Below are 26067 nucleotides of genomic sequence, written 5' to 3'. Positions count from 1 at the left end.
GTCAGGTATTGCCTGTTGTAAAACTTCTTGCAGCACACGTGTCACAGCACAGCCTTCAAGTAATCATTATTCTAGATTTCCAGGGGGATGATTTTTACCCAGCTTTTTTGGTAAAGATGTTGGCTGTAGAATTTCTTTCTTTTCTGTCCTAGCCGTTCTCACCATTTTCACAAGAAGATTCTGGGAGATCACAAAATTACTCTGCTGCCTTTTTTGCCTCTGTATATTCTAGGCATTTTAGGGTTTAAATTGCCTGCTATGTAGCCTAAAGTTATTTCTTACAATCCTGTTGTTGAAATATTTTTATTTGACCACTACTAGTTATTGTGGCTTTTGTGTGTGTGTGTGTGTGTGTGGAGGGGGTGCTATTCAAGGGTCGTGAGGTATAAATGAGCATAAATGTAAGTATGAATGTCCTCTGGGCAACAGCCTGGGCAGGCTTCTGTCTGACAACTTGAATCTTTCGTGGACAGTTTCAGTGGGAGCTGTAACATGTTGCTACACTTTATCGTGAAACTGAGAAAACCAAAAAGGCTCCTAGCAAAGGGCAGCCAAGCAGGCCGCCTGAAAGGCTCTGCCGTTACTGTGACATCTGAGCTGAACGAGAATGATACTAAATTCAGATACGTGTCTGCAAACTAGCCTTGGGCAGCGTTTGCTGGGTATGTTTTATTTATTGGAACTAGAAAAGGAGATTAGTTGAACTCACTAAGAGCAAATCAGATGTAAGAATTTTGGAAGTTGAGGTCTAATCACAAATGTTAAAGGAAGTGTGGTAAGCTTAGCGATAAGGACTCTACTGTCTTAAAGTTTTACAGTATCTGATTCAGCCACTTCTGAGGCCTAAAATAGGCCCCATGTTGAGATCAACTAAAAGTTAAACAGTCTGATAGAATCGTGCCCTTGGTATTCTGCTGCACGGTCAAGACCGAACTGCCAAAATATCCATATTAACCAGTAAACGCTTTTGTGTAGAGAGTCAGAGCTAGGTTTACACCCCTAGTGAACAGGCAATGAAATTGCGCCCACGCTGTTACAGCCATCGCTGAATTACTAGAATCTTGAAGCAGACCTGGAGCTAAAGGGCAGAGGTGAGAGCCCAGTGCCAGCATCAGGCAACAGGAATTGGGTCCTTCCTCCACCATTTTACTGAGTGACCTTTGGCAAGTGACTAAGTTTCATATCTGTATAAAGTAAAGATAAAAACAGTCTCTTACTGGTAGAGCTATTATGACTGAGTGGAGGTAAAGTGTTCGAAACAGCACCTGGCTGTCTAGTAAGCTCTGTGTAAGGGTCTTGTACCATTCTTATCTCTCTGCATGAGTTGGTATATTGGGTCATAATCGCACATGATAGGACAGAGTGAGTACTGCCTGTCAGGTTGTAGCAGCGGAGGTCTTTCACGACCACCATCAAACCCTAGGAACTCTAATTACTTGAATTAGAGTTAGCCGTGGCCATGTCACTAACAAAAAAGATCCTGTTGGGTAAGTAAACTGATCCCCAAATTGAGGTGTAATGTAATTTTGTTTCATTGCTTCCTTTAGAATGATGATCTGCAGAGAGAATTTGTTATTGCAGCCATAATCTCCCAAGTGATATCTTCAGGCTCCAAAAATATTAATGTAGCCTTTAATAGTGCTTGATTTTAACTCAGGGCACACTTTAGGAAGATTTTTATACCTTTAATGCATAGCTCTATTTTCAGAGTGTTATTTTCTTGTATGTTATTTTTAATGAAAAAAAATCACATGATATCTAATTTTCCCCTCAGGTAATGTGAACATTAGGGTCAAAGACTTTATAATGGTGAAACAAATTAATTTCAGATAAATTATGGACTGATTTTTTATATAAACGTTTTTCATAATTTCAGCATAGCCCTTAAATTTTCTATTTATATTCGACTTCTTAGAGATATATTTTGTGTAAAGTGAGATGCCTCTGCACCCCAGTGAGGTTTTGTTTACTTATTTGTTTCTTCTTTGTTTGACACAAAACTATAGGAGTCATCAGCATATCAAATTTTAATTTTATTTTTTTTTAAATTTTTTTTTAAAGATTTTATTTATTTATCTTTAGAGGGGAAAGGAAGGAGAGAGGGAGAGAAATTCTGTTGGTTGCTTCTTGTGATAGAGGTTTTAATTCCTTTAGTTCGATTTGAATTTAAAATCTGTAACATTATATTTGACTCTCTAAGAGCAATTTATAAGCCTGTCATTTGAATTCTCATGCAATACTACTGAGTCACTCACTACTCTTCAGAAGAGGGAAAAAAATGTATTAGAAAAACTTGTCTTTATATGTCTTTAACAACTCTTCTGGGAAATCAGATGTCCAACAAGAATTAATAAAAATCCTTATAAATTAAGAAATTCAGAAGTTAAATTTACATCAATCCAGAACATCTGGTTTGAAGTAGTTGCTAATTTGAGGGGGAAACTTGATTCACCATTTTATAGGAATAGTAACTATTACATAGTAATCCTCGCTCTATCCTGTAGTTCCTCTTTATTGACACATCATAACATCACAGCATGAAGCCCTGGAGTATCGCCACTGGGAGATTTCTAAATCTCTGGTCCCCATTGCTTCTTTAAAACTAAGATATTGGGTGTCATTTTAACCCAAGAATTCAATGAAAATTTTCAGTCATGAACCACAAATATTTAAATTGTATGGCTAAATTTAACCAAACAACTTAGAATAAAAGTACCCATACAGGGCTATTGCTTCTCTATTTCTAAGCCATGCCCACGATGTGTTAAAGTAAAAAATTTAGTTCCCCATTTTAAATTTCAAAATAAATTACCTGATTCTAAAACCAAATACAAGAAAGATAATTTTGGAAGAAAAAAATAAATTTTGGTTTTGAAAGATACATGGAATCCCCATTGTTTGTGATAATGAAGCCTGAATACAGTTACTTGCCCCAAAGCAACTTTTCCATCCTCAGAAGAGTGGAAGGTGAGATACGCAATAACAGTAACAGGCTCGAGTGAACCCAGCCACCAGCAGTGTGTGGCTTTAAGCTGCGCACACCTCCCGCCACCACCAAGCCTGACAGTTGGCACCTCTCTGGCAGATGACTGGCAGCCAGACTCTTCCCAAGCCCCCCATCCCCCCACTCCACACACACGCATACACTTACACACACAGATGACTAACGAGCAAAAATAAAACAAGCACTTTCGAATAGACAATGTCATGGTCTATTAATAGTATATAAATTCCTTATCCTCAGTTTTTAAAATACTGTTTTTCTTCCCCCTGCCTTAATCATGTTCCTAGTAAAGACCTTAAAATTTCTTCCACCATAATTTAGGACAGGAAATCTGATACTTGAACATGTGCAAAAATACTTCATCTTTCCTTTTCAGTAAAGATTCCAGCTCGTCTCTGATTTATTTATGTTTTAAAGTTACAAATAATCATACTTATTTGGACACTTACATTGTGTTTTGGACCAGAATTTAATCAGACTTTTCAATAGATTTACCAAAATGGCTTTAGCCCAAGATCTGAGAGATACATGAAGCTTTAGAGATTTTTCAGATATACTGTTAAGGGTTATTCTCAAAGCGTTCTCCTAATTTTTCTGCAGAACCGATAGCTTCAGGATTTACACAAATCTTGAATTTGATTGGAATTTAAGATTTTAAAGGGTTTTTGGCTACTTAAAAAGTATTTGAGTGGTAAAAGACAGAAAACTGTACTTGAACAATGAAAATAAATAAAATTTTAAAAAGTATTTGAGTGAAAAATAAAGCAGCATACATATACATGTATTTAGTGCCAAATTAATCAAATATTGAAATATTTGAGTGGCCCAGAGATTTAACAGCAGTAAAAGTCTCAGCTAAAGCTACTGAAAATATACCCTGAATCATAGAGGAGAGGTTTAGATAGACAAATAGGGACAAGGGTCAGGAGAAAAGATGAAAAGAAAGGCAGGATGGATGACAAGTTTCTTGAAGTCACATTTCAGGAGCACTGCAATAGGAAGAATCTGTTAGGAAGAATAGCCGGCTCACAGTGGGGAGGAGGAGGGGGAACCAGGGGACTCTGTGGAGTCCCCTCCCCTCCCCTCTCCCCTCCTCTCTTTCCCCTCTCCCCTCTCCCAGTAAGTCTGCAGGAAGCTGTCAGTCCCAGGCGACAGATGAGGAGACTCGATCAGTGTGGAATTCCGCTAAATACTGAAGCAAAGAAACAAATTGTTTTAGTGTCTAAAAAAAAAAGAGTATATAACATATTACAAACTCTGAGTTAAGTGCTCCAAATCAGATGAAAATCTGTTATTGATCTGTGGTTTCTCCTCATGGAAGTTTGGGGAAGTTCAGAAAGCGCTCAGGAGGCCGATGGAAGGAATTGATACAGTGGCAAACAGAACCTAGCAGTATCTGTTCCATAGTGTCTGTGTTTGGGCCATACTAATTGATGCTCTCCTCACATCCCTTTTGAAAAACAATATATATTTTAAAGAAATATGACATGTAGAAATGCCACAAGAAATGAAACAGCTTCAGTATTCAAAATAAACATTTTTAGTTGAATAATTTTGCAGAGTTATATAATGTAGCTTGACTTTGAAACAGACGTTTTGTGTGTGGCATTAAAAGTAACACAGATCTGGCCCTGGGCGGCAGTGGAGTTGGTTAGAGTGCTGTCTCCGCAGGCCAGGGTTGCCAGTTCGCTCTCCGGTCAGGGCACATGCAGGAATCAACCAGTGAAAGCATCGAAATTGCTATTTCTCTCTCTCTGTCTCTTACACTCTCTCCGCTGCGCCTAAAAAAATCAATAAATAAAAACATTTTTAAAAGTAACACATTTCTTGAAACTTAGGTAATTAAGGATTGATAATAAAAATTGCCCCTAGTCCTACCATCTAGGTTTAAGGAAAAAACATTTTGTTATAATTCCTTTCTCTTTTGCTTATCATTATAATTCCTTTTTTTCTGCTTCTCTGCTTGTACCCTGCTTATATTTCATGCTAGCTCTGAATTTTGTACAATGTACATATATAATGAATGATTTTTAGTAAATTTATAGTCATACAAATCCACAATCTAGTGTTAAAAGATTTACATCATCCCAAAAAGAAATCCCATGCCCAATTTGCTCCAAACTTCCCTCCCCTGGCCTTAGGTGACCAGCAATATAATTTCTACCTATGGATTTGCCTCTTCTGGATATTTCATATTAATGGAATTATACAATAGGTAGAATTTTGCAACTGACTTCTTTCACTTAACAATGTTTTCAAGATTCATCCATTCTTCATAGCATGTAGCAGTATTTTGTTCCTTTTTATTGCTGAATTGTTTTCCATTATATAGATACACCATGTTTTGTTTATCTCTTCATTAACTGATGCACACTTGGGTTGTTTCCACTCTGAGGCTATTGTGATTAATACTTCTGTGAACTTTCATGTTCAGGTCTTTTCTGTGCATATATGTGTTCAGTCCTTGGGTATATACATAGGAGTAGAGTTGCTGGATAATATGATAAATTTGTGTCTGACTTTTCAACAAACTGCCAAATTGTTTTCCCAAGTAGCTGTAACATTTATGTTCCCACCAGCACTGTATGGGGCTCCAGTATCTCTGTTTCCTGGCCAGCACTTATTTTCCCTTTTTAATTACAGACATTCAAGTGGGCGTGAGATAGTAGTGGTTTTAATTGACATTTTACTAAGGAGTAATGATGCTGAACATCTTTACAAGCGCTTATTAGCCATTCATGTATCCTCTTTGTTCAGATGTATTTTCAGATCTGTTGTTCATTTTTTAATTGTGTTGCTTGTCTTCCTGTTAAGGGTTATAATCTAGTACGTTATTTGTTGTTCAGATAATTCTAGCTTAGGCATTGGAAGCTCTTCCTGATTGTCTGGTCTATCTATCTCTTTTTTAAAAGAGCTTTACAGGATATAATTCACACACCATACAACTCGCCCATTCAAAGTTTACAATTCGGTGGCTTCTGTCCTCTCGTGTATATTCACATGTTTGTACAACCATCACCAGAACGCTCCACCCCTTAGCCTTCGCCCTTTGAACCTCCATCCCTGTCAACCTTTAATCTACTTGGCTGTCTCTGAAGATTTGCCTATTCTGGACATTCTGTGTAAATTAAATCTTGTAATATGTTGTTCCTGTGACTGGCTTCTTTCACTTAGCATAATGTTTTCACGGTTCATCTGTCTGGTCTCTTTTTCTCTCTTGCTTGTTTTATTCCTTGTTGTTTTTGTATGATTTCTATCTGCTCTCTTTTTTTTTTAATCCTCACCCAAGAATATGTTTATTGATTTTTTTTTTAAAGAGGAAGGGGGGTGAGAAAGAGAGAGAGGAACATCTGTTGGTTGCCTTCTCTAGGCACCTGGACCAGGGATTGAACCCACAACCTAGGTATGTGTCCTGACCAGAAATCGAACCCTCGGCCTTTTAGTATATGGGACAACACTCCACTCCGCCACGGTTCTATCCGGTCTCTTTAATCTTTAGCTATTTAGATGTTCCTTCTACATGCTTGTAATCCATGTGAGTATAGAATTTAGTGTTCTGACATTGTGACTTAACATGATTTTATCTACACTTTTCTATTCTACTGCAGAGTCTGCATGTTTATTTTATGGTGAAAATACATCAAGTTAGTGTTCATTTAACACTTCATTTAAGGGACTACTAATTATATATATAACATATATGTTATGTATATAATATTTGTATCATAAATTATATAATATATATGAATTTCAAAGTGAATTCCCATATACTCACCACCTACATTCTACCATAAATATTTTACTATGCTTACTTTATCATATATCTAACCATCCATCCATCTATCCATTAATTTATCTTAGTTTTTAGTTCATTTCAAAATAAAGTATAAAGCCGTGGCTGGTGGCTCAGTGGATTGAGCACCAGCCTGTGAACCAAAGGGTCACTGGTTCGATTCCCAGTCAGGACACAAAATAAAAGTATAGATGTCAATACACTTCCCCCAAATACTTGAACATTTATATCATTAACTAGCATATTAGTTTCTTTTTATAAAATTTACGTATAATAAAGCATCCTGAACAGTATGGCTCAGGTGGTGGGTATCCTCCCACAAGGTGTAAGGTCACAGGTTTGACCCTGGGTCAGGGCCCCTGCCAGGGTGGCAGGTTTGCTGTCCGATTGAGGCGCCTGCAGAAGGGAACCGGCTGGTGGTTCTCTTTCACACTGATGGTTCTCCCCTCTCTTTCTCCCTCCCTTCCCCTCTCTCTAAAAATAAATACATAAAATCTTTTAGAACATTTACATATAATAAATGCACGAATCTTTAAAGTACATTCGCTGAATTTTTAAAAATCCACACACCTTTGTAACCCAAATCCCACACAGCTTCAGTTTTCACGAAATGAAATGTCAAAGAAAATCCTGGAGCACACAATGCACAGTACAGGTGAGCACTGTTTTGTGAACTTTTCTTTCAGATAATACACGTTCCTATATACGGTCACAGTATGAAATACCTCTCACAATCACGATCAAAAAAGGAAAATCACTCAAGGGCAGTGATTTTCAACATTTTTCATCTCATGGCACACAAGCTAATTACTGAAATTCTGCAGCACACCTGGCAAAAAAAAGGTGTAATTTTGATTCGTTCATACCGGATGGCTATTGTTGTGCTCGCTGTTGTCATTTTTTAATTTGACAGTCTAATGGAAAACACACCAGTGCTGCTGGCTAGATCGTAAGGTACAGTAGGTTTTAAAAGTCCTCGTGACTCACCAGTGTGCCTGCTGCGGCCCACAGGTTGAAAATTGCTGGTATAGGGTGGCAGGTTTTATAAGGTACAGTGATGAGTTCAAAGAAAGGATGACCAGCTTTTTGTGGTTTGAACAAAGGGGTTGGCATAAGCAGGAAAGGCCTCGCTGAGGAAAAGGTGCTGTCCTGTCATAATGACATTGGCCAACGCTTACCTACGTGGCGCTCATCATGTGCCAGCTGCCGAGCAGGTTCTGAGGACTTTACATTACTCACATCTGTAACCCTCACAACCCATCGGGTACAACTGTTATTTTTCCCATCGTACTTCAGACTGAGTCCAAAAGGATTAAGTAACTTGCGCAGAATCACAAAACCGATAAGCAGTAGAGCCACAAAAGTTTTTGACTATTATACTGCATGAGTACTATACATTTCCTTGGTGGAAATTCGCTTTTTAACTTGGGGGGTTTATTTCAGTCATTTAGATGGAGCTCATCAACATGTTTTTCTCTGATATTACCTTAGAGTGAGAAAGAGAGAGAGAGGGGTACAATTTAGGGATACATAGAAAGCATTTCGAACCAGAAAGGATGTTAGCCATCATCGAATACCATTTTCATTTCTAGTAACTTCATACTATCTTCATGCAGAGAATTGTTTGATATTTCCCAAATTAATTGTGCTGTGTGGCATTAGAAAAGAGAACATTGACTTGATCATTCCCAAAGCTACCTGACATTGGTGTTTATTAAGCCTAAATGAATATTTAATAACCCTTAGCACACCGAGTGAGGCAAAGAGGCAATGTGACAAATTAAATACAGCATTGTATTATGAGTCAGGAGCCCGGAATTCGGGACTCCACATCTCAGATGATCCGTCTCTCATCGGCAGAACGAAGGGAGTGCACGGCAGGGATGACAGATAGGTGCATGTGCTGCCCCACCCTGCTTTCTAACCCTTGACTGGCATTACTAATCGCCCATGGCATTCTCTTCTTCCGAACCTGACAGCAGCCCCAGACCCTTCCCAGCACAGTGCCCAAAGCAGTGAGTACAGTTAGTCACAGTTGGCACCTAAGCTGAAATCTGGTTGTCATCTTTGGATATGACAATCTATTGTATAAAGACTTCCAGTTTGGGCTTTTGGTTTTTTTTTTTTACCGTAGGCAAGGTTTTTTAAGATTTTATTTATACATATTATTACTTTTTAGAGAGAGAGGAAAGGAAGGAGAAAAAGAAGGAGAGACACTTGTGCGGGGGAAACATAGATCGGTGGCCTCTCTTACACCCCCAGCTGGAGGCCTGGCTAGCAACCCAGGCGAGTGCCTGACCAGGAATGGAACCAGTGACCTTTCAGTCCACAGGCCGGTGCTCAATCCAGTGAGCCACTCCCGCCAGGGTGCTTTTGGTTTGTTTGTTTGTTTGTTTCTTAATGAAGGAGAGGGAGAGAAACTGATTTGAGAGAGAAACATTGATCAGTTGCCTCTTGTACATACCCCAACCTGGAACAGAACCAACCTGCAATCCAGGTACGTACCCTGACCAGGAACCAAACCAGCAACCTCTTGCTTTGTGAGATATCGCCCAACCAACTGAGCCACTCTGGTCATGGCAGGACTTCCAGTTCTAAATCCCAGAAATACACCATCAGAAATTTGAAAACTTCCCAATTCCATAGGTACTTCCATCTTTTCCGGTCTCTCTTTTCTCTAGGCATTAAGTGTGTATCACACAGGATCCTTGGGCACTGATTTGTTCACGTACTACTGTGAATCTACCTAACTCCCCAGTCTTGTCCTTTACGTAGCCTTGTGCTCTTTATGTAATGAATACTTTCCCCAATGAGATTTCCTTTTTCTTTGCACATTCACACAGGCTCTTGGGTGTGGAATCTAACTTCCTGACTATCAAAATATCTCCCAACCTTGGTTCTTGTTGAATGCAGAGAGTTTATAAGGAAAGGAAGTTCATACCTGCTCCCTCACCACTCCCAGCACTTGTCTGAACTTATTCCTTATTGCCCTGCCTCAGTTTCATAATTATTTGATCTCCCTCCTCCCTGATGATTAGTAAGCCAAATAAATGCTTAAAACATTCATCTTCAGTTCTAAAATATATACTTGTTCTGAGTTTCTGCATTGTATATCTTGGCATATATTTTATAATACAAAAAATGGATAATTTTGTGTATTTTATTACCACTGTATAATTGTACAGTTATATATTGTGTAATTATTTATAAGTATGCAAAAATAGTGTTGTATTCAAATCTTCAGATGCCTTCAGCTCCTATTTTCAAGACTTGAACCCAAATGAGTATCAATTCTCCGCATCCTTGTTTGTTGTCCTCACTCTTGAAGTCAGTAGGAAGGAATGCCCTGCTCGTAAGGTAGAAACCAATTTGATCTCTCGGTGTAACATCTCAATGGGATCATTTTACATCTTATTTTACCACTTAATGCAACCAGGGCATTTAAAGGGAAAGAGTTAGACATGAATTCCTTTGAGACAATATTTTTTTTCTTTTACCTGGCGGTTGAAATTCAGGGTATAGAATTGTAATTTCCAACTTTCATAAATGCGGTCTTAAAATAACTTTGTTGAAAAGAAATTTTTAAAAGGATCATAATCTTAACTTACTAGTCACTTGCCTTAATTTACTGGCAATAATTTGCGAAGAGAATAAAAACAGCACATGGTCCTGGCTGGATTGCTCGGCTGGCTAGAGTGTCAACCCAATATGCCGAGGTTGCGGGTTCGATCCCTGGTCAGGGCACATACAAGAATCAACCAATGAATGCATAAATAAGTGGAACAACAAATTGATATTTCTCTTTCTCTCCCTTCCTCTCTCTCTCTCAAATCACTATATTTTTAAAAAACAGCAGCACCTAATACCAGATGATTAAACAACATAGAGTATGTTGCAATCCCACCTATGGTAGTGAGTTTATCTTCCTGGAAAAGAGAGTGGATGACCCAGCCTCCCCCACGGCACAGCTGTTGTATCCCTGCTGAGCTGGTCTAGATAACATCCTGTTCTGCACACTGAATGAACACAGCAACCCCAGGCGTTGCCAGACTGGGCCTGGTGCTTTCTCTTTGGATTGTTGTGACACAGCCACCTGTCTGGTAGAGCTGAGGAAATAAGAGATGAGCTGGGGTGACAAAAAACTTAGTCCAAGCATCATCCTCATAATCTGTGGCAACTTTTTCTGAACTTATTCTAAATTTTAAAGTTTATTTAAGAGGTATTGTTAGCCTTGGTGTTTTGCACTGGTTTCACACATACTACGAAATGTGACTATGATATTGTCAGATGATTCATTGAGGCAGCTTGGATATTCATGACGAAAGATGGACTGGCCATTGGTCAATGTTGTGCTTTTTTGCAATTGATTATTTCAAAATCTGTATTTAAAAATCTATATTAATCTATAAAAGGGACAAACATGAGATTCCATACAGCTGACCTGGAAACGAAACCACGAGCATGGACCCCTGAGTGATGAGGATGAGTTCAAGGCTATCATAGGCCCACACACATGCTCGTCCTATAAGCTGCAGCTTGCATCTGACACAGAGTAATCCAGGGACTCTGAGTGTCTTAACATCCCTCACCTCAATGTGCTTGTCCTTTAAATGGGGATAACAGAAGTACCTGCCTCAGAGAATTGTGAAAGTTAAACAACATATGTAAACTGCTTAGTACAAAGCCTTATAGGACTTGTTACACAGCCTTGTTAGAGGACTTCGACAGATAGTTGCTGTCATGATCACTGCTTCCAACACTTAGGAGGGAAAAGCTTCTCTACATAGGTCTTGTTTCCATTGTCCATAAAACAAAGGTCATATTCCTGAGCATGACTTCGAAAGCCAATTTCACCATGTATGAGCAACTCAATTTCCTGTGACTATTCTTCCTGCACCCCGAACTACAGCTACAGCGAACTTTCCAGAGCTTTACACCTGTTTTCTCCGCCTCAGCATCATTTCCTCTCTATCATTGTTTAAGGACTTTTTAAGTATCCCTTCTTTGGGAAGCCATTCCCAACTCTCCCGCCATGTTCCTTGTCCTTCCCTTCTGTGTACCAGTTACAACTCATCACCTTGGATTGCTGTCGTTTATCTATCTAACACTTTTACCAGGTGTGAAGAGCAGAAATCATTACTTCTTTTTCTCCATATTCTTCCAGTTCTTAGCACATAGTTGGTGTCCAACAAGACTGATGAATCGATGCAACAGATATGAGTAGAGGTACTGTGGATACTCAAAAATATTTTGAAAGATAACTAATAACCATTTATGTTTCCTTATTTAGTAAAACTTCATTTAGTTCATCATAGTGAAGACCAATGATATCAGAAGACACTGTATTTATTTCTTGCTCATCTATAGAACACATTTAATATGATTCTTTGAGAAATTTGATCTTGCCCTTCTGTTCTTTCCTCCTTCAGGTTCTAGTTACAGCCACCCCTGGCCATAACTTTTGACCTACATTTGGAAAAACACTGGCCAGGAAAAAAAAATGATAAAATTTTTCCTCATGGTGAATAAACAAGGGCAGACCCGACTCTCTAAGTACTACGAACATGTGGAGATCAATAAGCGTACACTTCTGGAAACAGAAGTCATAAAGAGCTGTCTCTCTCGATCCAATGAACAAGTAAGTTTCTGATTCTCTCTCTTATCTCTACACTCAGCAGGGGCAAATCTGTTACTACTGTGTCTCAAGGACCATCGTTTTCTTTGAACTGCATTCTTACAACAGCTGTTAGGGAAAATGGCAAGTGAAATGGAATGAAAAGTGAAGCATAGCTCTCCTTACATCTCCTTACATCTTGTTAAGGAAAATAAAAACAAAGAAAGCCAGGGACAGTCTTGGCTTCATATTTAGGTCAGCATATTTGTCTCAATGAACGGTAGAAGTGGCAACTCAAATGTATTCCTGCCAGTAGACATAACTTCTTTGTCTTTATGCATTCAACCCTTGGAACTCTTAGGAGTGCCTGTAGCAGGAGGCTTTCTTTAAGCCAAAAGCTGAAGGTCAGGTGACCAGTACAGAGGCAAAGACCCACTTTGTGCCAGAGGATAGCAGTGTGGTTCTCATGTGGGGTGCAGTTCTTTCTGCTTACCGTTTCTGTGAATGTACCACCCACAGAATACGGGAACTGGTGATTTAAAAACAGACTTGATTTCCACCTGTCTTGTTTTATTATGCAGACAGGAAAAATGGATGTTAAAAAATGTAACAATAAATCCATTTATTCTGCCAAAATTGAGGTTAAATTAAATCATTAAAAGAATAATAATAGGAATTTCTAAAGCTGAGTTTATTTTTGCAAAGAACTTTAATTGAAGAATTACCTAATCTGGGACCTGAACTTTGAAGCCATTGGAAATCTCTGAACAAACTGAGGCACAATCAGAAAGCTTGTTTAAAACACCCACTCATTTTGCCAGTTCTCCATTTCACTACCTACACAGAAGGGCTGCCTGTGGGAAGCACTAAGTCATAACATATTAAGCTACATCAGTGCTTCAAAGTAATACATTGGAACTGAGTTTCCCTTGGCTTCTGAATTGATTTTCCAGTCAGACATCTCAAGAGTCTTCTTTGAATTACTACTTTGGCCTGCTATGGACTACTGCGTGTAGTTGTCAGAGGAAACAGAAACTATTAAAGGGCTGTGTAAATACCCACGACTTGAAGATAAACAAGCTCCAGGAGATTCACGTTTGAATCTTCCTGTAATTTCAGCTCCATGATTTCAAACACCTTTTTCACTGATAGGTTCTCCTTTGAAATATGTGCTTTGCAATGAATATACTGTTAGATATTTTTGAAGCATTTTAAATTATTTTAGACTTTAATAGAAACCCACGGGGCTTTTGGCATAATCAGGCACCAGAATAGCCTAATCTCAGCTTAGTTTTTATTTTCTCCACAAAGGTGCTTTAATATATATTTTTAATGTCAGGAACTCCTGAGAGGATTTGAAAAATGTTCCTCAGTTCATTCAAATAGGTTGTGGTTCTTTGGAAGATCCAACTGACTAGAAATCACACTGGCTCTACAGTGAGCCAGAAGCTGCAGAATGGTCTGGTACTTATTACATTTATCCTAATTTTAAATAAAAGCCTCATCTCTCTCCATTTTATAGTTTGTCAGGTGGCTTTCCCATGGAAGAAACTCCATGATCCAAACTTGCAGCTTCATTCCCAGGTGCATCCGGGCACCCGAGAGCAACATGTCCAGTGCAAAAGGCCATACAGCTGGTGCTCAGGCACGTTTGGTCAGGCACACCCAAAAGGCCAAAGGAAGGGCAGGCTCTGCCTTCAGACTGCTCCCCAGTTCCTGTCCACCCAGTGCCTTCCCGTTACTCTTTGTACAGTGACTGTAGGAGACAGACAAGTGGGAAGGGAGCTGTTTTCTCCACAAGTCCGTGGTGGTAAACTAGTTATTAATTCATGGGAAGCACTGTTTACAATGAGAGATTTTGTCTAGCATTGCCACACAAAAGCCATCTTTAAATAATTTATAAAAGAGTCTACATTGAGTCTGTGTGTCTAGGAAAAAGAAACTGAGTTTTGTTTTGTTTTGTGTGTGTGTGTATGCTACATATATTTGGCTCTTCAGTGACTGTTAAATAGTACAAAACTAAATCCCTAGCTGCTTCCAAAAGAGCCTAGGGGAGGTGGAGAGAAGAAAATCTTGTCGTGTTGATTTATTTTCATGTTGGAGGACGTTTAAATAGCTGATTATTTAGTAGCTTTGCCTGCTGAGTTCCACACAGAACCAAGCAAATGAAAGAGAAGCGGCGTAGGCGGGAACCTACGTGAGCACGCAGACTTTTCACCTCCTGCTGCAAGTGCTTCCAAGTGGTGCGCTGAGCACTGCGAGGAGGTGCAACCAGCAAAGACGGTGACGTTGTAATGTTGGGTATTTCTAGGAATGTCTTGACAGATACTCAAATAAGAACCTAAAAATTATGCATGCCATGTTGAAGAAATCCCTGTCAACTATAGCAATTAATATCTAATTGTGCTTTGTCCAGTGCTCTTTCATTGAATATAAGGATTTCAAGCTGATATATCGGCAGTATGCTGCTCTCTTCATTGTGGTTGGAGTTAATGACACTGAGGTAAGAAAATAGAAGAGCCTGTGGAAGATGCAAAAAAACTAGGCATAACAGTCTGATTTTTATTTCTCCTTACATTGACACTTACTTCCCTACTTGCCTCCTTAAGATTTATGTTGATTTTTTCCAGTTTTTAAAAAAATGTCATTTTAGGGGGGTGGGCTAGGATGGGGGTAAAAGACAGAAAACTGTACTTGAACAACAAAATGATTTAAATTTTTTTCATTTTATATGATCTAAGAGACAGAAGCATTGATTTGTTGCTTCATCCAGCTGTGCATTTATTGGTTGATTCTTGTGTATACCCTAAGCAGGTACTGAACCCACAACCTTGGCATATCTGGATGATGCTCTAACCAGCTGAGCTGCCTGGCCAGGGCTGAAGGATTTTGGTTTCTATCAAGGCTACAGAAAGCCGAGTGGAAGAGAAATACCTAGATTTGCATTGGATTAGATAAGCAGCTGGTGGAGAAGTACAAAACCACAGAAAGCCTTCCGCGGCCCGAGTGGTACTAGTGCCCTGCCATTGTCGGGTGTGGCATGTGGAGCAGCTTCTCCAGGATAGTGGCCAGTCAGTGGTGGAATTAAGCACAGGCTGACATATCAGAAGCGAGGCAAATTGTGTATCATTGTGTTGTGATTACATCTCCTTAGATTTTAGTTAACCTTTTCAGAAATGTCAGTCCCAGATCAACAGCACCAATGGCTATGGAATCTCCGAAAGGGTGTTTAGGATCTAAAATACTTTGAAATCTCAGCTTTTCATCGGCGAAGTAAACTTTAAGGTGGTTTCCCCATCTTCATTGATGGAAAAGTGATGTCGTGCAGAACCTGAGAAATTGTGCCTCAGCCAGTTGTTGATGAAGTCAGGGAGTAGAGCTGACTTCTGAACACTGGACTCAGCCCCATTTCAGTCCTGCTAGATTCATCATGCACATTAAAAAATTTTAGAGGTTGAGGTTTTCTCTTAATAAACTTACGTGAAACAAGTGAGTCATAAACTGTTCTGAAGACTTGTCTCTGGGAGGCCACTCTGCCCCCATTATTATCTGCATATCAAGCCACGTGCTCTAGAACCTGGTTTTTGACCCGACAGCTCATGTCTGATTTAAACACGGGCCATTCTAAAACTGACTGCGTCCTTCCCTTTTCATTTCAGAATGAGATGGCGATTTATGAATTTATCCATAACTTTGTGGAAGTTTTAGATGAGTACTTCAGTCGAGTGGTAAGTCTCATGACTAAAAAATGGCTTTGTCCTGAGGCCAGTCTCCCAGAAATGGGTCTCTATCGAGAACATGTGTTAATACAGAGCTTTAATATGTAAAAGTTAAAATTCAAATAATGGCAGATTTTCTTTACCTTTGCTTCTGGCTCATGCAAAGTGTTAAAAACTACGCATGCGTCAATTCTTTGTAGAGAATCATTTCTACAAGACTAAGAGCCTCTTAGGACTTTCTCTCAATTAAGAGATTCTGCTATCAAATTTGCTCTCTTTTCCTCTTTCTTCTGCTTCCCCTTGTAAAATACTAGGACTTGTTTTAATTTAAATCATTTCTGCCCAAACCCTTGCTTTCAAGGTCAAAACCAACTCCTATGACTCCTCTTAAGGAAAGGAGTTCCTTTCCAATAGTCCTTTAAAAAAAATAAAAGGCAACTGTATTGAAATATAACTTACATACCAAACAATTCACCCACTTAAGTATTGAGTTTTTAGGATCCAGAGTGGCGCGCCTGTCACCACAGTCAGTTTTAGAACATTTCATCACCCCAAAAGAAAATACCATAGCCATTAGCTTTTCCTTCCCAGTTATCCATCACCACCTGCTGCAGGCCCTAAGCACCAATCTGCTTTCTTTCTCTGTAAGTCTGCCTGTTCTAGACATTTTGTATAAATAAAATTGTGCAATGGGTGGTCTTTTGTGATTGGCTGTTTTTGCTTAGCATAAAGTTTTCAAGATTCATCAATGTTGTCGCATGTATGAGTAATTGTTTCCTTTATATTGCCAAATAGCATTTCATTGTACAGATATACCACATTTTGTTTATACCATTCATCAGTTGGTAGGCATTTGGGCTATTTATACTTTTGGGTATTAAGGAAAAATGCTGCTATGAACATTTGTGAGCACTTTTTTTTGTTGTAGAATCATGTTTTTAGTTCTCTTGGGTATATAATGTACCTAGGGAAGGGATTGCTGGATGACACAGTAACTCCATGTTTAACATTTTGAACTGGTGCAGCCACTACGGAGGTTCCTCAGAGAATTAAAAATAGAACTACCATATGACCGGGCAGTCCCAGTTCTGGGCATTTATCTGAAGAAATCCAAAACACCAATTCAAAAAGGTATATGCGTTTCTGTGTTTACTGCAGCATTTTTACAGTAGCGAAGCTATGGAAGCAACCTAAGTGTCCATCAGTAGATGATTGGATAAAGAAGATGTGGTACATATATACAATGAAATATTACTTAGCCATAAAAAAGAATGAAAGTTTATCCTTTGCAACAGCGTATATAGACCTAGAGGATATTATGTTAAGTGAAGTAGGTTAAACAGAGAAAGACAAATACCATATGATTTCACTTATATGTGGAATTTAAAAAACAAAATAAATGAACAAACAAAACAGAAGCATTTTCACAGATGCAGAGAACAAACCGATGGTTGCCTGATGGGATGGGGGTTAGGGAGCTGGGTGAAAAAGGGGAAGGGGTTAAGAAATGCAGTTGGTTGTTACAAAATAGCCATGGGGATGTAAAGTACAGCACGGGGAATAGTCACTAATATTGTGGTGACTATGTGTGGTACCAGGCGGGTACTGGACTTATCAGGGTGATCACTTTGTAAATTATAGAAATGTCTAACCACTATGCTGTACACCTGAAACTAATATAATATTTAATTACGACTGTAATTGAAATTTTTTTTAATTTTAAACCATTTTGATAAACTGTCAAACTTTTCCAAAGTGCTGCATGATTTAAATTTCCATCAACAGTATATGAAAAGTTCTCATTTCTCCACATCCTCACCAAAACGTATTATCTGTCTTTCTTTATTATAGCCATCCTAGTGGGGAAAGTGGTATAGAGGCTAATGAATTGAGATTTTGATTTGTGTTTCACTAATGGATAAAATGTTGAGAATCTTTTTATGTGTTTAATGGCCATCTGTATATCTTTTTTGAAGAAATGTCTGTTCAAATCCTTTATCCATTTTTCAATTGCATTGTCTTTTTATTGTTGGGTGTAAGAGTTCTTTCTGTGTTCGGAATACAAGTCTTCTATCAGATATGATTTGGAAATATTTTCTCCCATTTAGTCATTTTCATTTTCTTGATGGTGCCCTTTGAAGTATAATAACTTTTTATTTTGATGAAATTCAGTTAATTAATTTTGTTGTTGTTGTTGCTTATGTTCTTGATGTCATGTCTAAAAAGGCCTCGCCCAACTAGAGGTCATTGAGGTTCACTCCTGTTTTCTTAAAGTTTTATAGTTTTAGCTCCTGCTTGGGTCTTAGATCCATTATGAGTAATTTTTGTACGTGGTGTGAAGTAGTGTCTAACTTCATTCTTTTGGATGTGGCTATCCAATTGTCCCAACACCATCTGTTGAAAAGGCTGTTCTTTTCCCTCACTCAAGTATATTGGCCCCTCTGTCAAAAATCAATTGACCATAAATATAAGAGTTTATGTCTGGACTTTCGGTTCTGTTCCGTGATCTGTGTGTTTATCCTTCTGCCAGGACCACACTCTTTTGCTGACTTTAGCTTTGTAGTTAGTTTGAAATCAGTAGTCTTTATAAAAAGAATCAGCAATTTTACTCTGCTACCATAGGCCTTCCTCTGCGCTGGCTAGATGTTCCTGAGAAGTAAAAGTGGCACAAGCTGATTTTTAAAAATTATTTGCTTTATTTCATTTTGCTTTTAAATACAGTGATCAGGAGGGCCTTGTTTCCAACTTGGTGATTCATGAGACAGTGAGTAGAACCCATAGTTAGTAACATTGAGTGCACTAAAGCCTGCTAAGGGCAAAACCCATGTTAAGAAGTCATATCTTGCCCCTAACTGCTATCTTGCTTGGTTGGGTGTCCTCCCATAAAGCAAAAGGTCGCCTGTTCCATTCCCAGTCAGGGCACATGTCTGGGTTTCAGGTTCTGTCCCTGGTTGGGGCATGTACGAGAGGCAACCAACTGATGTTTCTCTTTCACATTAGTGTTTCTCTCCCTCTCTTTCTCCCTCCCTTCCCTTTTCTGTAAAAATAAATAAATAAAATCTTTAAAAAAAAGAAGTTTTATCGTCAGTGTAACTCCAAATGCCAGAAGTGACATTTGGCAAACTCCTTCATGGAACAATCAATTAGCGTGTCTGCTTTGCCTCAGTGCAGAGGATCTCAGTGTGTGGTCCCTGGACGAGCAGCAGAAGCATCAGTTAGGAACTGGTAAGAAATAAAAATTCTGAGCCCCGGCTGGTGTAGCTCAGCGGATTGAGCGCCAGCCTGCAAACCAAAGGATCGTGGTTTGATTCCCAGTCAGGGCACATGCCTGGGTTGCAGGCCAGTTCCCAGCAGGGACACAGGAGAGGCAACCATAAGTTGATATTTCTCTCCCTCTCTCCTTCCCTTCCCCTCTAAAGATAAATAAATAAAATTTTAAAAAAAGAAATAAAAATTCTGGGTCCACCCCAGTCTTTTGACCCAGAGACACTGGGTTGAGGCCCAGCAGTCTGTTTTAATGAGCTGTACAGGTGATTCTGATCCATGCTTGTCTGAGAACCACTGCCTTAATGCATAAGCCTTACTGTCAGCTGCTTCCTAATTCCCATGCTGCAGCTGGGAAGCTGCCTGGTGGCCTCTGTACCACGATTGTGCCTCTAACTAGGAGGGGATTGGTGCCCTCCAAACCTCGTAGTTGGCCATTCCAGAGACTGGCTTTGTGGGGACAGAGAGCACTGAAGTTGGCTTTGAAATCCATCTCTGTATTGATTGCTTGGATAGAGCACCACAGACCAGCAGTATCCAAGAGAACTTCTCAGTAGTTCCAGAAATGTTCTGTACCTGTGCTGGCCAATGCTGTAGGCACTAGCTACATGTACCTCGTGAACGATTAAAATGTGATCAGTGTAAACAAGGAACTTTACTTTTATTTAATTTTAACTAAATTAAATTTAAGTCACCACGCGAGGCCGGTGGTTACCATATTGGGCAGTGTGACTCGCTCCTGCCCACCTCCGGACACTCCCCGCCCCCCAGCACAGACTGGTCGCGAGTCAGGGTCTGTGACTCAGAGCTGGCCGTGATTAACCACTTTAAGGGAACACCTATCAAGAAGAATGTAATTTCCCAAATTGGCAATGTTTTAAACCTGGGGGAGTAAAGAGTGGCTGCAAGCACTATCATTGCTAAGGTTTTTTAAATTATCATTATCATATTCAATAACTGAACATAAATAGCGTGTTGTTGAATTCCAGCTGTAATTCTAGGGAGAGTCAGTGACCACATAAGCCACAGAAGTAAAGCTTAGAATTTAATTTAAACCTGGTGATTATATAGGACTTGGAGGACCCAGTTCAGGATGATAGGAGATACAAAAAGAAGAGAAAGAGGAGGGAAAAGAGTACTATGGGAAAGAAAATAGAAACCGCCCCACTCATGGAGAATGCCTTGTCATCTAAAATTTATTTTTAGGTTTCTGAGTTTTAAACATTCTTTCTGGGACTATTTTTAATCTCAGAGTTTCCAAATCTTACATTTGGAGATCTGTCTCCTGCTACAGTCTGGGCTGAAGGAAGCGTCTCAGCATCACGAGTCGAAGCCAAAAGCCAGCCCGGGTAGCGTTAAAGGAGGCAGCTTCTCCAGAGCTGAGGGCTATTGCTGCAGAAGTGCAGGCAGTGCTGCACGCCACAGGCCTTAATTCCTTTCCAAGATGAATTTAACTGTTTGCTTTTTGTTCTCCCTCTGTGACTTTTTCATGACATGAATGTCTGTGTTCATGGAAAGAAATTAAAAATACATCTAGGGGGATGGAAAGGGGAGATCAGTAAGCCCATCACTTACTTCCTGGTGCACGTTGTTGGTGCGTTCCTGTCACGCTTTATGTGTGTCTGTGTCTGACTGCCTGCATTGACCTCCGTGTGTGCGGACGTGCACAGGGTAACACTGTATTTACCACTTTATAACTTGCTTTACTTTTCACCAGTATGTCATTACTTACACATTGACATCATCATTTGTGTATCTGCTCTAAGTTTTTAACTAGTCCCCCTTGTTTTCAGTGATCTTCTACTGTAAACATCACCCTGAGTATCCTGTCACACACTGTTGTGCCGTTATCTAATTATTTCCTTAAGATAAACTTCTAGGGATAAGATCGATGGCTTCAAAGGGTATACACATTATTAAGGTTTTTGATAATCCTATCAAAACAAATTACCTGTCATCTGTAAAGTTTGAGTTAGTTTATCCCCTCTGTGTTCTAAAGACAATTGTTCTGGCCTATAAAATTCCTCCTAACGGCAGCATATGTTTTTAAAGTCATAACCCCAAACTCAGGGCTTTCCACTCTCACGCTTCTGCACACAAAGTAGCCTCTTCCACCTGCTTCCAGGTGTATATGGACAGAGCAGCCACTAACTCTGCTAAGTGCCCGGTGTCCCAGGGTCTCATTCCTCGAACCCTTTTCTCTCTTGCAGAGTGAATTGGATGTATCCTTTTTCAGTGCTGTGAGCCAGGTTTTCCACAGTACTTGGCAAAACTGAAGCTAGTCTTTATCAGGTAAGTGCCGTAAGTGCGGTGGGGCAGGAAAACAATGTAGCAAAATCTAGACTCTAGAATGCTAATCATCAACAGCTCAGACCTGATAGCTAGAGAGGCAGGTGCTTTGCAGAAACACCCCACCTTTTCTTCACAAAGACTGTTCTGAAGATTTTCGTGTTTTTTCAGACAGGGCAATTCTATGGTAGTAATAAATAATAATAACTGTTATATGTTAATTTAACTTTTTTTAAGTATATGAAATATACTTTTTAGAATTTAATAATGCAGGCAGGAAGTCTTGGTCCTCAAGGAGAGAATGGGTGGTCCTGGCTCCAGGTGTGAATCTCCAGGAATTCTCCACGTGGTCAGAGTAGTGCCGTGAGGAATATAAGCTAGAGGGTGAAAGAAATTGCCTGGCTTTTATTCATCTCCCTTTGAAGCAGGAATGCTCTCCTTTCTTCTCTTCTCCCTTTTAAATCAAAGTATCCAAGGGTCCCAACAATAAGCATTTCTTGCTTAGAACACTGTGGGCCTGCAGGTTTGGGCAGGGGCCTGCTGGGTTTTGTGTGAGTGGTCCAAAGGCAAGCTGGCTTTTAAGTTATTTTTTCCTTCAAAAATTGCTCACCACTTGAAAGCAATAAGTAAGAGTCCTTTGAGAAAACACCAGGCTTGAATCTAAAATAGTAACCTTAACTATATCAACCATATATTAATCCTAACATGCGTATGTATATGCATACATACATAATTTAGACACCTACGCCCAGAGTCAGTATAGTCTGGAAAAACGGCCATTTGCCTTTTACTACTGATAGAAATGTCATGTTGATGGACTTACTTGTAAGCAGTATTTGGAAGCCTTTTAAAATGAACTGGGAAAATCTGAGTGCCCTCTAGTGGTGAGTGACCCGAGTCTGTGATCCCTTTGACCTAGGAGGTCCAAGGCCAGGCTACATGTACATCATCAGCATGTAACATTCCATTTTAACCAAGCCCTTTAAAGCATTCCCAAATAAACCTCTTCCTCCTTGTACAGGAGAACCAGAAGTGCCTCTTGACCTAAAAAGCCGTCAGCAAGGTAGTGAAAGCTGGTAGATACTCCCCTGGGAATGCAGAGCCCACAGTTTGCTTCCAGCCCTGCCACCTACCAGCTGGGTGTGTTGGACAAGACACACAACAGCTCATGGCGGATTTAGATTCGAAGAGCTTTCAAATCCGCTCAGCCTTAACATTTGATGTTGCCACGACTCTAGGTAACTGAGCTGAGTTACCTTCCACCTGGAACAGGAGGGGAGGGTCTCACGAGTGTAGACATTCAGAGAGTTAAAGCGAATCCGATGTGACAGGGTTTGGAGTGCAGTTGGACTAGCTGTGCTGATGCGTCTCATATGTTGACTAGGTGTTTATCAGAAATAGAGATGGGTTTGTCTTTGTCTCTCTGGTGCACAGGTCCATGTAACAATCTCCAGCATTCTCGTTTGATTTTAATTTCCATACCGAGGCACACAATTTGTACCTTTCCCTTCACTTTACTTAGTGTCATTTTGCCTTCTCTTGCTCTGACCAATTTATTTACTGTCCTGAGGAATTACTTAAGCACATCCATCTGACAGATCAGGGATTTTGCATCTTTTAGAGGAGGGAACTGCATCTCTCTAGGTGTAATTTCACGGAAATCTCCAAAGTTCTGAAAGTGGAGCAGGTGACAGGCCAGGCAGGGGCTGGGTCACCTCTCTTCTGCTAACATTCTTAAAGCGTTTGTATCTTCAGCCATCTGAAAAAAAATCAAATTAAAAGCCCCTGAGTCCACTCTGCCTCAGACATAGTTCCTTTGTACCTGTCATGTGTGTGGGGAGCACCTCTACATGCCACTTCCACGACAGTGAGACCGGGGAGCCTTTTAGAGGGGCAGCTGGTTTCCTGCTCTCTCCGTGTAAGGCCCCAGACGACCTGTGCCACCACCCTGGCAGCATGGCACCCGGAACCTGCTGGAACATGTAACGCTGTTCAGGTCTGGTGTGCCGGAACACTTCCGTAGTACTTGAAGGGTTGAAAACAGACAACTGATATCACAACCTGAAGTTGGTCCTCCCAGCACTCAAAGCACATACTCATGTGTGCGCTCGAGCTTACGAAAGCCTCCCCGTCAGCCCCCACGGGACAGGCACAATTTAAGGCTCAGTTTTGGTGCGGCGGCAGGAGGACAGAAGTTAGTCTTTATTTCTAGAAGCTTCCCTGCCTTGGAGCCAGAGTCTGCATGGGTAGAGTTTGAGAAATAATAGGCATTATTTACATTTCTCCTTAGTGTGAGCTTGTTCTGCTTCATAGAGCAAGGTGGGATGGGATTTATAAAGAGACAACCTAAGCACAAAAATCAGGACAGAAATTGACTTGTTGAAAACCCTTCTGCTAAGTGCAAACTCTGTCGCAGGCATGCTGGTGGGGCAGACCACGCCCTGGGGAGTAAGCACGTCAATGACCCAGATCATTCACATGCCATGAATAAATCCCTGCACCCCCTTCACATTCCACTGTACCCACTGGGCTGAAATGTCATCTGCAGATTCCTGAGGCCCTGCTTCTGGAAGGAGAGTATGCTCTATTACATACTTTGGTAGACTTGTTTAAGACTTCAGATTCCATGAGTTAAAATGGTTTTTAGTTTAATAAAAATAAAGGTAAATAATTGTTTTTTTAAAGATGGTTTTTAGGAACTAACTCATAAGCTTCCCGAAATATGCTCCGCCCTGAAGCCTTAGGTTTGCTGAGCTCTTCAGACAAGTTATCATTCCAAGGAGCTGTCTGTGGCCCCTTCTGCTGACTCATGGGGGCGGCACCGAGTGGTGCCATGTGGCAGACATCTGACCTCTCCATGTGCGCATACCTGCTGTACGCATGAAAGTGCAGAAAACCATAGCAGCCTTTTTGGTATTTGGTGCCTTTCAAGAGGCTTAAAGACCTGGCTTATTTCAGTTAGAATGGAATGCAGCATTGCTGCCTTTAACCTGGACAACTCGGGTCCTCTTCCTGGGGCTCTACTCTAGCCTGCCTTCAGCTGCTTCCCGCCCCATGGGGTGAGGGTGCTTGCCCAGAGCCTGCAGGGCCCACATCCACTTCTTGACCATCCTCCAGCTACCTGGGCCCCCAGGACTAGGGGCAGGAATGACGGTAGCTGGGATGCTAACTGTGGTGACCCACACGTGCAAGAGAAAAAAGGACACAGGCTGGATTCCCTATTTATATTCTTGTGCCCACTCTCCCACAAATACAGGGTATGCCTAGAATCCAGAATGTTTTATTTCAGAAGTATTTAAAGAAAAACCTTTAGAACATTCATGTTTCTATTTTACAAGTCCTTAAAGCCCAAAAGCTAAGCAATTAACTCTGGAGCCTTCAAGTTTATGTGGGTGATTGTGAAAGCCCCCCCCCCCATTCATGCCCTCTTTATTGAGGGTGAGGAGTAGGAAGGTCTCCGCCCTGCCTGCCCTCGCTGTGACTCAGGCAGTTACATCTCCCACGTGGTCCCTGGAGGGGAAGTGTGCCAGGTGACAGAAATCAGCACCACCACACATGGCAGCAGTGCAGCCATGATCACTGGCCACTGCGGGGCTGGAGGGTGGATCTCATTCCTTCATTATCCTTCGTTATCGTTCTGAAATCCTAGACACCTTCAGAGGTCCAGAAACCAGAAGTGTCTGCTGCAAGTAGGAAATCATTCCAGTCTAACTTGGTGAGAAATCACAGTAGTCCAACTACTGGCTATGGAAATAACTGGCAAGAAAAACAAAGACATTCCCTTCCTAACCACCGGGGAAGCCATTCTACAGTGAAGTGGCAGCTTCTAAATGAACTGAAGTTTACTCAGTGTTGTCTCAGAAAGTTACAATAATTAAGTCCTTACAAAAGGATTTCTTTTGAGGGATGATGGAGCCTGCATCAGGAATGGCTTGATACTATCAGAAGGGAGTGAAGTAGCTCTCCTCTCCCTTCTGAAGGTTACTCTTAGAGTCAGAGGATTTGAGCACTTTGGAGGTGGAAGAAAACTACAGAATTCTCAGGTTAAGACCTCACTTTTAGATGAAGAGGCCAAGGTGCTGAGAGTTTCCATTGACATGTGCCCAGTCATTAGAGCTACTCTGAGGCATAGCTGATATTCTGGATTTCCAGGGCCCTTGACTCTAGGGCTATAAATTAGATATGATTAAATTTCATGCATTTAAAAAAAATTTTTTTATAATCATCTGGAGTCCACTGTGGCAATTTAGTTGCTAACAAGACATTTTAAAGTGCCTGCCACCATGCTGCCTTGGTGTAGTCCAAGCTTTTTCCTGAATTTGGGAAGAAGTTTTAGAGAAGCACTAGTATTTGGTTGGAGGAGTCAGAAGTGAAAAAAAATTTT

The 26067-nt window shown here is 40.4% G+C and overlaps 1 protein-coding gene across 2 annotated transcripts in view; it reads left to right on the top strand.

The window, feature by feature from the left end:
- The window catches only part of AP4S1 (adaptor related protein complex 4 subunit sigma 1), a 39280-nt gene that overhangs the window by 8902 nt on the left and 4311 nt on the right, over nucleotides 1-26067 (top strand). Inside the window, exons 2-5 of one of the 2 annotated variants that reach the window (XM_053670516.1) lie at nucleotides 12227-12435; nucleotides 14828-14914; nucleotides 16071-16139; nucleotides 21605-21616. In XM_053670516.1, coding sequence (XP_053526491.1) covers nucleotides 12298-12435; nucleotides 14828-14914; nucleotides 16071-16139; nucleotides 21605-21616 — 306 coding nt within the window. In that variant the 5' untranslated portion in view covers nucleotides 12227-12297. Of the gene's footprint in view, nucleotides 1-12226; nucleotides 12436-14827; nucleotides 14915-16070; nucleotides 16140-21604; nucleotides 21687-26067 lie in introns of both variants that reach the window. The other variant, XM_053670517.1, reaches the window with a different exon arrangement.

The sequence above is a fragment of the Artibeus jamaicensis genome, unplaced genomic scaffold, assembly GCF_021234435.1.
Source record: "Artibeus jamaicensis isolate MK-2021 breed Jamaican fruit bat unplaced genomic scaffold, CSHL_Jam_final contig_588, whole genome shotgun sequence".
Lineage (NCBI taxonomy): Eukaryota > Metazoa > Chordata > Mammalia > Chiroptera > Phyllostomidae > Artibeus > Artibeus jamaicensis.
Note: the sequence above shows the minus strand (reverse complement) of the source record. Positions and strands in the feature narration are given on the sequence as shown.